The sequence below is a fragment of the Periophthalmus magnuspinnatus genome, chromosome 24 (genome assembly GCF_009829125.3).
Source record: "Periophthalmus magnuspinnatus isolate fPerMag1 chromosome 24, fPerMag1.2.pri, whole genome shotgun sequence".
NCBI lineage: Eukaryota > Metazoa > Chordata > Actinopteri > Gobiiformes > Gobiidae > Periophthalmus > Periophthalmus magnuspinnatus.
Window position 1 is genome coordinate 6023233 of NC_047149.1, and position 14144 is coordinate 6037376.

The window sequence follows — 14144 nt, forward strand, 5'->3', positions numbered from 1 at the left end:
TTTTCACTTTTATTTGTAACATTTGAGCTGTAAAACGGTGAATAATTAACATTTCTAGGATTCGTTGCGGACGGTAAACTACAATAACTTAATTCTACAACACACTTTATTTACATTTTGGCTTATTTAAAAATGGGGTTATGCTAGTATGCTAGTGTTTCCGTGTCAACGGCATCTCTCACGACTCCTATATTGGAGCTCCAGAGTTACCTTACAGTCCCTGGCTCCACTTTGCCCATCTCCACGGCAGGGTCTACCCACGAGATGAGCACTGATTTGGGAGACATGACCCTCACAGTGATGTCCCGCGCCTCATACTCTGGAGGGGGTTCTGCAGCAACAAAACACATATTTATTCAGAATTTTTAATACATTCATGGTTCCTGATTTGTTTATTGTTTTCATATAGTATCTGCTGTTCGAGTTTTTGTCCCTGGTTTACTTAATTTTAAATAGTTTAACTTAAAATGGAACTAAACACTAAATCAACTTTGCTTTGATACTAAACCATTACTTACTACTACTACTACTACTACTACTACTACTACTACTGTTCCTCATCCTTTTTTGTCAGTTTTTGAGCAAAATTTACAGCTTTAAGTTAAAAACAGTCAAAATTGAATGTGTGCTGCCTCCAGTGGCCAGTGCAATTTCAACTACTACGTGACATCACACATGACTTCCCTCATTACAGCCAGGTGTTTCTGATTATAAACACCTGGCTGCTGGGGAAGAGTTGAAGTGAAGTTGAAGTGTGGATACTTGTTACACCAATCACACTGTTCCTTATACCTCCAGTCCTGCCCCTCCTTCCCCATCACTCCTGAAGTCTTCCAAGTACTCCCCAGCTTATCAGTTTTATCTATCTTTCTACTTGCTACAAATTGTGTGTTTCAGTTTAGAATAAAAGTTCATGTTTTTCTTACTGTTATCTTTATCTTTATCGCGATTGTCAGAGAGTATTGTGATTTTGTACCTGGTATGTGTGCTTTGGCTGCTCCTCTGCTGGCTGTGCTTTGTCCTGGTTTGTTGAGAGCCTGCATTGACACCACATGAACCGACTCAGAGGCTATGAACGAAAAAGGACACCAGGGAGTGGAGTTTACACTAGGCAGGCACTATATACTATACCAGCTCTATGACATGGAAGTGTATTACTGCCAATACCAATACTTTTTTTAAATTTTTTAAAATTGACTCTTGTAAGCAATATTTATCATGCTATTCAAAAACTGTGTTTTTTGTAATTTAAAGGTGCCCTATTTGTTTTTTTTGGGTGGAGAGTCTGCCACCTTTCTTGTCTTCATGGAACACTATACTTAACATAAATCTCCATGGAGACAAGCAAGTGATGATGCCAGGCCAAGTTACCCGTCAGATCTCTGGTGAGGCGATTACACTTACAGTAAGGATGCACGCTTTCAAGTTATTTTTGAGCAATAAAAACACCTGTAAATTAAATGTTCTGTGCTACCTTGTGATGTCATGGTGGTAGTTTTCAAGTTAACAGCTACCTTTTACCTTTTATTTAGTAGAGATAGGAAATTCCAGGGGTGAAATGATCTAAATGGTTCTAGTGAAGGTTTATGGAGTTTAAAAACACAATGAAGCACTTCCTGTATTACCACATGATGTCACAAGACTGAACAGAACAGGGTTTGTGTGCGTGAATGAAAACAAAACTCCAGCTATAATAACATTATAACTTAAATCAGAAAACTGAGAAATATAGACCCTTTAAGTTGCAAATATGTTAATCCTCTCCTGTAAAAAGTGATACAACTAAAATATATTTATACTTAATGGCAGCACTACTCTTCCATACTTCTTCAAAACAGACGTCTGTTTCCGTACTTAGTTTGGGAGCCTGCCTGTGCCTCCTTTGGTCTGCCTGAGGTTTGGTGTGGTGATACCGTCTCCTCTCCAGCTGGGGCGTCCCGGCAGAGTACCTCTCGGGCTGCCGGGGGCCTGAGGAGGACTGGGGAGCCCGGCGTAGAGTCCTGGAGGGGGGCGACTTTGGGCTGGATGGGGCAGAGGAATGCTGGGTCCTGGGACGGGATGGAGTCGAGGGGTGAAGTGTCCGGTTCACACGAGCAGAGCGGTGTGCAGATGAACTGTTTCTAGCCGGGGAGTTACGAGGTCTGACAGGGACTAAGAAAAACAAAGATTTTTAAATTAAAATGACCCAAAAACATGCTTTGTCAAATCCATAGGTTATGTATTTCAGTCTCTTTTTTGATCAACTATCTATATTTACAATACACTGCATAATATAAAGGCAGAAGAAATCAGGTACAGACCCTTTAACAACATTTTAGTAGTTGTATAGTTTTGATTGTGTGTGCGTGAGTGTGCATGTGTGTGTCAGAACGTGTACTGCATATTTTCTAATTCTTCTGTAAAAGCTTTTGGCAGACATGTCCAAACTATGCCCAAATGTGGCCCTAAGACCAATTTTTCTTGATCCTGCTAAATTGGCCCAGATTACAATATGACGTTAAACTGAAATCTACATGTATAAAGCAATATCAAACAATTTTAATGTGTCACACAAGATTCTAAGTGACGTTTAACCTACACCATTAGTCAAAAGTTTGAACACATCCCTTTTTTTGTATATATTTCTTTATGTACTACTTTCTACATTTTATACATATGGAAGATGAGTCAGATACATGACTAAAAAAAGTGAAATAACTCAACAAAATATTTTTTACATTTTATATCCAATTCTTCAAAGTATCCACCTTTTGCTTTATTAGCAGCACAGCAAACTCTTGGCCTTCTCTCAGTGAGCTTCACAATGAATTCTCCTGAAATGGTTTTCACTTCACAGCTGGGCCTTGTTAGGGTCAAGGAATGCAAAGTGGACAAAGCAATGATCAAAGCAAACTGGCTATATTTTTATAATCTAAACAACATTGGAGTTATTTGTTAGTTTTTTGTTTACTACATTCCATATGTGTCAATTCACAGTTTTGATGATTCAGTGAGAATCTACAATGTAAATAGTGATAAAAAATAAAGACAAAACAAAATGAAAAAAATGTGTTAACTTGACTGGTTGTGTATGTTAAATGCACTCATTTCAATGGTTCACACTCCTTTATATAGCCGGATGGTGACAAATAAAGGGAAGGTAGTCCACACAGAAGGGGTCTCACTCCCAGAAGGAACAATAGCAGACAATGACAGCTACAAGTACCTTGGTATCCCACAAACAAATGGCAACCTTGAAGAAGAAACAAAGACAGCAGCCACAGCCAAATACCTCAGACGAGTAAGGCAAGTCCTAAGGAGTCAGCTCAATGGCAAGAACAAGACCCAGGCAATAAACAGCTACGCCCTGCCAGTAATCAGATACCCAGCAGGAATCATAAACTGGCCAAAGGAGGAGATACAGACCACAGATGTTAAGACATGAAAGCTGCTGATCAAGACTGTGCGTGAGCTGTAAGAATGGAGGCTGAGGACTACTAAGTGTGAGAGCCACTGTCCAGGGTGAAACATCCAAGGTCCATTAGTACATCAAGGACAAAGCCCCAACAGATGACGTGCTCAATGAATGTCTCAGGCAGTGGAGCGCAGGGGAAGAGGTGCTGGAGAAACCATCATGGAAGGACAAGCCCCTGCACGGGATGTACCACCGGAACATAACTGAAGTGGCTGATATCAAGAAATCCTACCAATGGCTTGAGAAAGCTGGACTGATGGACAGCGCAGACGCACTCATCCTGGCTGCACAGGCGCAGGCCTTGAGTACCAGAGCAATAGAGGCCCAGATCTACAACACCAGACAAGACCCAAGGTGTAGGCTGTGCAAAGAGGCCCCTGAGACAATCCAGCACATAACTGCAGGGTGTAAGATGCTGCAGGGAAAACATACATGGAGCGGCATAACCAAATGATGGGCATAGTGTACAGAAACATCTGTGCAGAGTACGAACTGGAAACTCCAAGATCAAGGTGGGAAACACCTCCAAAGGTAGTGGAGAATGATTGAGCCAAGATCCTGTGGGACTTCCAGATACAGACTCGACATTGTGGTGGTGGATAAACAACAGAGCAAAGCCGTTGTGGTGGACACTGCAGTACCAAGTGATGGGAACATCAGGAAAAAGGAACATGAGAAACTAGAGAAATACCAGGGGCTCAAAGAAGAGCTGGAAAAGGCCTGGAAGGTGAAGGCAACAGTGGTGCCCATGGTCATCGGAGCACTCGGGGCAGTGACCCCCAAACTGGAGGAGTCACTACAACAGGAAAAACATCAGACATCTCAGTCCAGAAAAGTGAAGTGCAGAAGGGATCTCTCTCTCTCTCTCTCTCTCTCTCTCTCTCTCTCGCTCTCTCTCTCTCTCTCTCTCTCTCTCTCTCTCTATATATATATATATATATATATATATATATATATATATATATATAGAGAGAGAGAGAGAGAGAGAGATATATATGGGGAAAATACTGCTCAAGTAAGAGTAACATATTTAGGCTTTGTTTTCTGGCTTTAAAGATTTATTTGACAAGACAGCTGTAAAGGGAAGCCCATGATATTCGGTCCCAGTGTGTCCCCTGTCTCCTGCTGCTTTGTGCCTCAATCTTGGACAACAGAATAGATATGAGCTCCAAGGACTGAACCTCCCGTCACCTCCCTCATCTGGTCCCAGACTAAAGTGATAGTGCTGTTATCATTTAGCCACGTTCCCTCAGTCCCTCTTCTGCTCTGGCACCAAAACCACCTCTTTTCAAATGGGTTATCAAAGTCAGATGAGAAGGAACCACCCTGCTCTTAGCCAGTGCGAGCCATCTGTGCTGACAGCTGGATCAGTACTGTCTAGTCAGATGATGCAATACAGAGGTCTCCAATGGCAACATAATAAAACTAACAATTCTAGACGTAACTAATACTAAAGTGAGGATAGAAGTAGCAGTAGTAAAATCACTATAGTTGCAGTACTACTAGTAATAAACAATGTACTTTCTACTTATGATGTTACATCTACTTAGGGACACAAATTAAAATAACTTGGATAAATGTTAAATTGTTATTACATTTTCAATGCATTTGTATAAAAATGAAAATCCACATTCAATTCACAGTGCACATACACAGTAATCCTCTACAGAGGATGTTACAATACTTAACTATACATTTTTGACAACAAAGCTGCAAATGTACCTAGTTTACACTAAAATTGCCAAAAGACGACTATGAACACTATTCAAACACCACATGCACAGTGTAGAAAAAAGCTCAGTGTTTAGTTCCACTTTAAATGAGCATACAAAAATAGTGACTAACAAATTGTAATGCTGCAATTAAAAGTGTCCAGGCTTCAGTGGCCTCTGGAATTTCAAGTTATTGGTGACATCACACAAGACTGCCTTTATTACAGCCAGGTGTTTTTCATTAGAAACACCTGGCTGCATGGGCGGAGTTTGAAGTGCGGATACATGGTAGACTAATCACAATGTTCCTTACTTCTCCCCCCTCACTCTCCCCTTTAGTCCTCCAGGTACTGCCCTGTTTAGCAGCTCTATCTGCAATGTGGTTGTGAGCGGAGTTCATGTGTTTAGTTCGACTTTAACTTATTGAAGCATTGCACATTTGTTAGTCAGTATTTTTATGTTATCTGCAACTTTTCAGCCCTAGTTTTACTTGAACAATATTATTTTGCACATAGGGTGGGTTATGTAATGCAGAATGCAAAATAATGTCGTATTTTGACAGTCGTAATGGTTATATGGACCCCAAGACTATGTCCTTGTTCAATCAAAAGGTTAAGAGAAAAAACTATTTCAGTAACCCACTTTTTAGTTTGAAAATAATCTCTATTTAGAAGTGATCATTAAATTGGCTTATCGTTCAATATATCACTCAATATTTATCATGTGTACTTTAGTAGTAGTAGTGGGGAGGCTTTTATAAAATAAATAACTTGTATGGCTAATTATTAGTTCATTGTACTATTTATTTGCTGCAGCTCAGGTTTTTTAATGATACTGTCAATTTAAAATTAAGTTTAACAGGATTTTCAAGTACTTCAACTTAAACTTTTATTTAGTTTATAGCAATATTTCTCTCTATATCGTGCTTCAAAAATTGTTATTGTGACAGGCCTGCCTTCAGTCACCTGATTTCAACTTTCATTTGGCCGATAATGTACGTTTAAAGTCTCAATGTACAATATAAATAAAAATTCAAAAATGAATCACAGACTGTTTGACATAATTGTTAGCTGCAGTCAGAGCAGACACCACAGCTGTTTCATCCAAGTGCTCCTAGACTTCACACCGCATCATTCCTAAAAAGAGTGAAATTTAAGGAGGAAAATTCCGAATGATAATAAAAGTGCAGCGTGTAAATCCACATGTAAGCTGTGTGTGATCCCGACTTGGAGCGCTGCCCTCAGAGCAACTCACACTGTCTGTCACTGTGGACCTACACAACTGAGTGAAGAGACCCGACCGCTCTGATTCAGACTCTCCACCTCTGCGACTTCTGATTTTATTTTCAACATCTGCAAATTCTATAAAACCACGGAAACCTTTTAGGCTACGATGCGTTTGTATTTTACATCAACTCTTTGTAACTTCATTGTGGCTGGCCAAAACTGCAAATTTAGCTGCATACCAGACAAGTATTTACCCATACTAAAGGTCATGTAAAAAACACCACCACGATACGGCAAGTCACTCAGGGGAAAAAATAAAAAAGTGTAACTGCATTTGACCAATTACTGTTAGATTCACTGCCCTTGTCACCCTACAGCTGTCTTTTGTGACTTCTTGAGTAACAAAAGAAGTGCTCAATTTTGTTACTTAAGTAAAAGTACAAATACCGGAGCGAGTAAGTAAAAGTAAAAGTATCACATGAAAAATCTAAATCTAATCTAAGTATAAGTATTAAAGTGTCTGTTTAAAAATGTACTTTAAGAGTAACAAATATTTCACACATATTTTGAGGTCTTATAAAGCTTCAAATGTATTGATTTCGATAAAGATTTGTGCTGAATTTTGTTCAACAGAAATAAGTGCATCAGTACTTTTTAACCTGTTTTGTTTATTTGTATATTTTTGTTGTTCAAATTATGAACATGTTAAAAATAAACCAATAAAAAATACTTTTGAGTTTTGTTCAAAAATTTAGTGGAGTAGAAAGTACAGATACCAGCTCTCAAATGTAGTGAAGTAAAATCTTTAAAATCTACTTAAATAAACTACAGATACCTACAATGTATACTTAGGTACAGTACTTTACTACTTTTACTTTGTTACATTCCACCACTGACCATATTAATAACTTTTAGCATGCTGTTTACTTAGCGTGTTGCAATAATGATCACAGAGCAGCAACAGTCAACTAGATCCATGAAACAATGCAAAACATTTCATACAAACTATATTAAGTCTGTAAATGTGATAAGACGCCATTTTGAGACACTTGAAAATGAGTAGTCATGTTCCTTTAGTAACACATTATCAGATTAGGTTGGGTTCACAACATCCAAGAATCCCTGTAGTTTAAAATGAAGGGGACAGGCTAGAATTCTGTGGTGGACTGTTGTGTTCATATCTCTGTAATTACTGGGCCACATGAAACAAAAACATCTCAGTCTGTTTAAATAAACAAACGGGAATTATTATTATTATTTTTTTCACAATACCTTCAGAACGTGGTGCCCCAAAGATGTGTTTGATGTGAAAGGACTTTAAGACATAAGATTAATATGACAAGTTTGTGGAGTCAATCCTAAACAAATAATGATTCAGTATTTGTTGATCATAAGTTTTGGACATTTTTCTAACAACAGAGAATCTCCCATAGAGTTACACTGGCCTTTACCTCCATTTGAAATTGTATCATCAAATTCTAAAACATGAATCCTACTTATTATCAGATTAGGCAGATTAGGATAGGGTAGAGTACCAAGAGTTGTACTCAAGTAAGAGTAACGTCACTTCAAAATATTCTGTACACTATATAAAAATATACATGCACTTTTTTTTCTCACATGAATTTAAACAAAACTTTTCTGTTTATAAATAAATAAAGATTACCAAAATTATTTCTACTTGCTAAATGCCAGAATAATGAGAAAAGACAATTTTTCATTACTTTCTTCAAAGTCAGAAGTTTACATACAGTAAGATTACTATGACTTTAAACAATTTGGGAAAACCCATATAATGATTAGAGACACACCTGTAGATGTATTTGAAGCACACCTGAAACACACCGCATCTTTGTGTAACATCATGGGAAAGTCAAAAGAAATCAGCCAAGATATCAGGAAGAGAACTGTGGACCGCACAAGTCTGGTTCATCCTTGGGCGCAATTTGCAGATGCCTGAAGATGCCACGTTCATCTGTTCAAACTATTATACACAAGTATAAAGACCATGGGACTGTCCAGCCGTCACACCGCTCAGGAAGGAGACGAGTTCTGTGTCCCAGAAATTAATATGTTTTGATCTGAAATGTGCAGATCAACCCAAGAAAAAAAGCAAAAGACCTTGTGAAGATGTTGAGTGAAGCTGGTGAGAGTGTGTCATTATCCACAGTGAAAGGACTACTGTACCAACATGGGCCAAAAGGACACTCTGCAGGAAGAAGACATTACTCCAAAAGAAACATAAAAAAAGCCAGATTACAGTTTGCAAATGCACACATGGACAAAGACATTCATTTTTGGGACATGTTCTGTGATCTAACAAAACTAAAATTGAACTGTTTGGCCATAATGAGCATTGTTACATTTGGAGGAAAAAGGTGGAAGCTTGCAAGCCCGAGAACACCATCCCAACTGTGAAATATAGGAGTTGTGGGGTTGTTGTGCTGCAGGAGGCACTGGTCCACTTTCACAAAATAGATGGCATCATGAGGAAAGAACATTATGTGGAAATACTGAAGCAACATCTCAAGACATCAGCCAGGAAGTTAAAACTTGGGTGAACATGGGTCTTCCAAATGGACAATAACCCAAAACACACTGCCAAACTGGTTACAAAATGGCTTAAGGATAACATCCAATGTTTCAGAGTAGCCTTCACAAAGCCCTGATCTCAATCCTGCTGAAAATTGGGCACACCCGAAAAGGCATGTGCGAACAAGGCGGCCTACAAACTCAGCTCAGTTACACCAGTTCTGTCAGGAGGAAAGGGCCAAAATTCCTGCCTATTGTGAGAAGCTTAAAGAAATCATCCCCTCATTATTCTGGCATTTAGCAAATAGAAATAATTTTTGCTAATCCTAATTGACCTAAAACAGGAAAAATTTAGTGTGATTTGTCAGAAAAAAGCATATGTGTCTTTTATAGTGTATGTAAACTTCTGGTTTCAGCTGTATTATTAAGTACAAGTACAACGAAGTGGTTCAAGAAATGACTCATCTTATTGTAATGTGATGGTGCTCTGAAGGGGGAGTGACTTAGCACAAGGAGCAAAGGGAGAGGAGACTCCTAAGTGAAACTCATAAAACATGTTAATCTGTTATTTTCGGGAAATATAACATTTAACAATAAAAGCTAACATGTTGATATAAATATGTCATGTGTTAGCAGTTAATACCTCACAGAAATAAAATACCCCTTTCTTTAAAAGTTACTCCAATAAATGTAACTGAGTAAATGTGTGTACTGCCCACCTCTGCCCGCGGTCTGTCTGAGTATAAACACATTTGGTTTTGATCTGGTACCTCTCCTCTGACACGGTGCATAGTTTGGCACAGGTCAGAGAGCCGCTGACCACAGGATTCTCCCTCTGCTCTGTCTGTTCCTGGAAGCTAGTCATCGGAGGTGCAGCAGGCTAGCCTCCAACCACACACACATACCACGGGCCCAAATCATCAGGCAGTATAATGGGTAGGGATCAGAAATGATATTATTCTAAATGCACTTGGACGCTTGAAATTCAACTGGGCAACATTTAGCGCAACTAGTAGCTTGCAGTTTCCACAAGGATAATCCAAATATTAGCTTCTTGAATAATTTTAAAAGCAGAAATTGGAGCAAAATAACTGACAGGATTTTAAGAGCAAGTATTGTAATGTTATACTTATTGGAAATGTTGTGCTCAAGCCAAATAGTTTTATAAAGCAGTGGTTCTTAAAGTGGGGTGTGGGGAACAGGCCTGGGCATCCCTGGGCCATGTGTTGGGGGTCTCAGTTAATCATTATGTAAATACTACAATTTCTTATGACACACAATCCCAAACACATATTGTTTTTGATGAAAATAATAAACACAACAAAATAAGGACTATGAGAAATTGATCTTTCAACCAAATCTGGTTTTACTTTTGAATTTTAGTGTGATGCCATTGTGGAGAACAAAAGGGGTCCTTGGTATATTTTCATACCGACAAGGAGACCCCAGCCTCAAAAAATTTGAGAATCCCTGTTACATAACATAACAGGTATTTTCATACACATTTCGTTATTTTTTATCTTTAGGGACCTAGGTTGGGAACAACAGACATTTTTGTGCATGTTTTTGAGGGTCTGAGAATTGAACCTGCAAGGCCTGCAATCAAACATTTTGTATTAGTCATTTAATGAGTACTCTGATCGCAAAGTCGCAGAACTTGCCTGAAAATAGTAATCAGACAAGCATTTTTTTCCCCAAAATGGTGCAGCCATAGTGTTCCTTCTGCTCCTGATTCCCAAACTTTCAGCAGTGTTAATGAAGTACTTGGAGTAAATGTGCACAGTCCCATAGCTGGCTGAGGTACAACACAAACATACCTGCGCCAATGGGAAGAGTGACTCACACAGTGTTTTCTCATAGAGGCACTCAGAATGTGAGGGAACGTTGGACAGGCGCCCCGGGACATCAGACCAGGGAGGCCTTCTTGTGTATTCATATTTCACCTGACAGCGGCTCATATCTGAAGTCCACTGATGCACACAGAACTACACTGTTACATGTACAGCTGTTGGGCCAGGTGTGAGGAGAGGGAGGGAGGAGAGGGAGGGAGGAGAGGGAGGGAGGAGGAGGAGAGGGGGAAGGAGGAGAGGGGGAAGGAGGGGGAGGGGTTTACCTGCCGAGTTGACAGGTGCAGCGCTCAGAACAGCAAAGCCATCCAGGTTCAGCCAATCTGGATCTGCAAAAGACAGAAAAGGTTATCAGGATTAATACCTAATTAATAACTAAATTAATAAATAGAGTAATATATTAGTATTTTAAAGAAGCACTATGTAACCTTTTTGATGTAAAGTTTAATGTTATACTGTGGAACGTTCCAAGTGGATCCAGTACCAAAGAAGTTACATAGAGCACCTTAAATGAATGTAATCTGTACTTAAAAAATTACTTTTTATGTCATGCAGAAGAAGAAATCAGCTCAAAGTTTTGTGAATTGTTAAGTTTTGTCTCCCACAAAAAATAGAAGTACCAAAGACTTGGAATAATTCAGCTGCATGAATTATTCAACTCTGTCCAGTTGAATGTATTGAAAAAATATTGTGAAATTTGAATAGCAATTTTTGTCAGGAAAATTGCAATCTGATAATTAACGGTCCAGCCCTGACTCCCGGAGCTAAGGACAAGCCTGTGAAATACTTTAAGCTTCCAACTTCCAGCCTACAAACTGAGAATGTACTTTAGATTGTACATGTAACCGTCCATAAGAAGATAAACAAATATAACGTGCTGCTCTGGCGAATAACTGATAACAGCTGTAAACTAAAGTAAAAACCACAAATTCAATTTTCATGTTTGTAGAAATAATAACACAACATGTATTTATTTGAGATATACAAAATACTTAGTTATTATGTAAACCTACAGCCATATAACACTTGTCTATTTCTGTTGTTCCTCATGGTTCTATACAAAAACTAAGACTAATCTGAGGCACTGAGGACAATGACACCACACAGTCCAAGTCAAATATCTGACATTTTAAAAAATCTCTATTGATGAAACAAAAGTGAATGTAAATAAAATCACTCCCATTGTTCTATTTAATAATTTTGCTGATCCAAAGAAAACATTCAGTTTTTTTTTTTACTTAAAGGTACAATACGTAAGTTTCTGGAGGCAGCATATCACCTGCATGATTCTGTGGAAATATTATTGTAGTACAATTAAATTACATAACTTGGAAAATATCCAAACTCGGCCAAACATATCGGCCCAAAAACATCGACAGAGCTTCTCGGCCATCGATTGCTCTAGATTCTAAAGAATCAGTATCAGCATTGCCCATAAAAAAAACCAAAAACATACTGGTCGATCTCTAGAAAGAAGTATGAGGACGCCCTCCTCCAGGCCAAATAAGAGTCAGGTTTGTGGAGATGCAAGTCCAGTCACAGTAAGGATGTATGTTTGTAACAACCAACATGAAAAACATGCGTTTGTTTTCATCTATTTTTTGGCTAAAAAAATACATACAGTGGCTTTAATCTACTAAAATATTTACGACAAATTACAACAAAACATTAATCTTGAAGAAAATGTACATAATTACACAATAAACTCAACAGTCAACATTTGCTTTTTTAGAGCAGAGGTTTAAAATAGAAATGTGTGATGTGTGTGTAAATGCATATGGACTGACCTGCCCTCACTCACTTCTAAAACTCTTCAGAGTGTGCTCCTTTTGGTCAGACTGGATGTTGTAAAGCCTGTGCGCTGTTATTTATGACGCCTGCTGCTCTCATGCTGATTTGTACAGCAGACAGCACCAGAGACACAGCTAGGCCAAGCGATTTATGAGCAAATAGAACAACCACAACAACTGTAAACACCATCCACTTATCCAACTGCGAGATGCACTTTTAATTACAGCCAGTGGTAAACATGTAAGACACAATGGTGGTGTCACAGCTCGGCAGCAGACGCATTGTACCACAGCGGGACCACAACACAAGGGATAGTAAGGAATAGTGGGCTGGAGTTTGGAGTTTGGAAGTGGAAAAGAAGAGGGGTTGGCGCATAGAAGTATGGAGCTCTGGCCGACGCCAAGGACAGAGGAAAAATGGAAGGATGACAAAAAAAGAGAATAAGGCTAAGTCAACACTGCAAACTCTGTGTATAGATGAATACAGAGTGAGCTGAAGTTTTTTTTACAGTGCAGCTTTATGGAAGAGCCAATAAACCCATTAAGACTTAAATAACAAATCCTTCAGTCTGAAATAATGAGGTCTACAGATATTTCCACTTGGATGATATGAATACGACTGCTAAATTAATCATGAACAAATTAATATTTAGCTGATGTAATAATCACCTAGTTCTCCATAGGATAGCTTCTTCACCAGCTACTTGAAAAACAAAGTGCTTTTGGAGCATCATAATAATTCAGCACAATGAGTTAATAATTGCTTTTCACAACTCTGAGACCAAAATGGAGCTTTGCCTTGACAGTAAAGCTAATAACTAGCATGCTAATACACACGTCCTGATTATGGGACAATAAAACACTTAGGGCTTATTTTGACCTCAAGAGCTGCTTATACAATCTAGCAAGACAAATATTTCTCAGATACATGGAAAAAATACAAATATTTCAAACTTGATTGTGATTCTAAAGAAGACACTCAATATGAGATATAGATAGATTTGTTGAATGCCATATTGTAGAACATTTCAGGCAATGCAATAACATGTCTGCAGGGACAAGCAGTTAGCCGTCCCTGCTCCAAAAGTTACATGCTACACCTGTAAAAATCAACACTATAACTCGATACTTGAATATAAAACAGCTGTGAAAAGTTCATGGAAAATTAGAATAATTAGAAATAATTGTTGGAGAGGGATCAAATACATGTTCCAAGACTTTCTGAGCACTGGAAACCTCCTCAGAAAAGACACACGTTCCACATTGTATTTCTTCTCAAAACGATCAATCAAGCTTCACACCAGTTTAGATTTTGGCAAATGTGGATCAAAACAAATCCAAGAGTGAAGTAACCCTGCCCCCACAGGACTCCACAAGGCTGCATACAGCTGTCCACTTCACGTCCACATCACGTCCACATCATGTCCACATCATGTCCACCTCACAGCCCCATCAGCTCCTGGCTCTGGCTCAACTGGTTTAACACTGTCCAGGGCACTCATGTTCTAGCTCTCTCACCATTTGTTTGGTCAATGCTTTTTCTTGAGGTGAAGAAAAGTTTCTCACCAAAATCAACTCTTAAA

The 14144-nt window shown here is 38.7% G+C and overlaps 1 protein-coding gene across 2 annotated transcripts in view; it reads right to left on the bottom strand.

The window, feature by feature from the left end:
• fndc1 (fibronectin type III domain containing 1) overlaps positions 1 to 14144 on the bottom strand; it is an 88123-nt gene that overhangs the window by 53296 nt on the left and 20683 nt on the right. For both annotated transcript variants that reach the window (XM_055232290.1, XM_055232289.1), the window contains 4 exons: positions 11038 to 11100; positions 1855 to 2151; positions 977 to 1069; positions 211 to 331 (listed from right to left, as the gene is read on the bottom strand). In XM_055232290.1, the coding sequence (XP_055088265.1) occupies positions 211 to 331; positions 977 to 1069; positions 1855 to 2151; positions 11038 to 11100 (574 nt within the window). The remainder of the gene's footprint in view (positions 1 to 210; positions 332 to 976; positions 1070 to 1854; positions 2152 to 11037; positions 11101 to 14144) is intronic.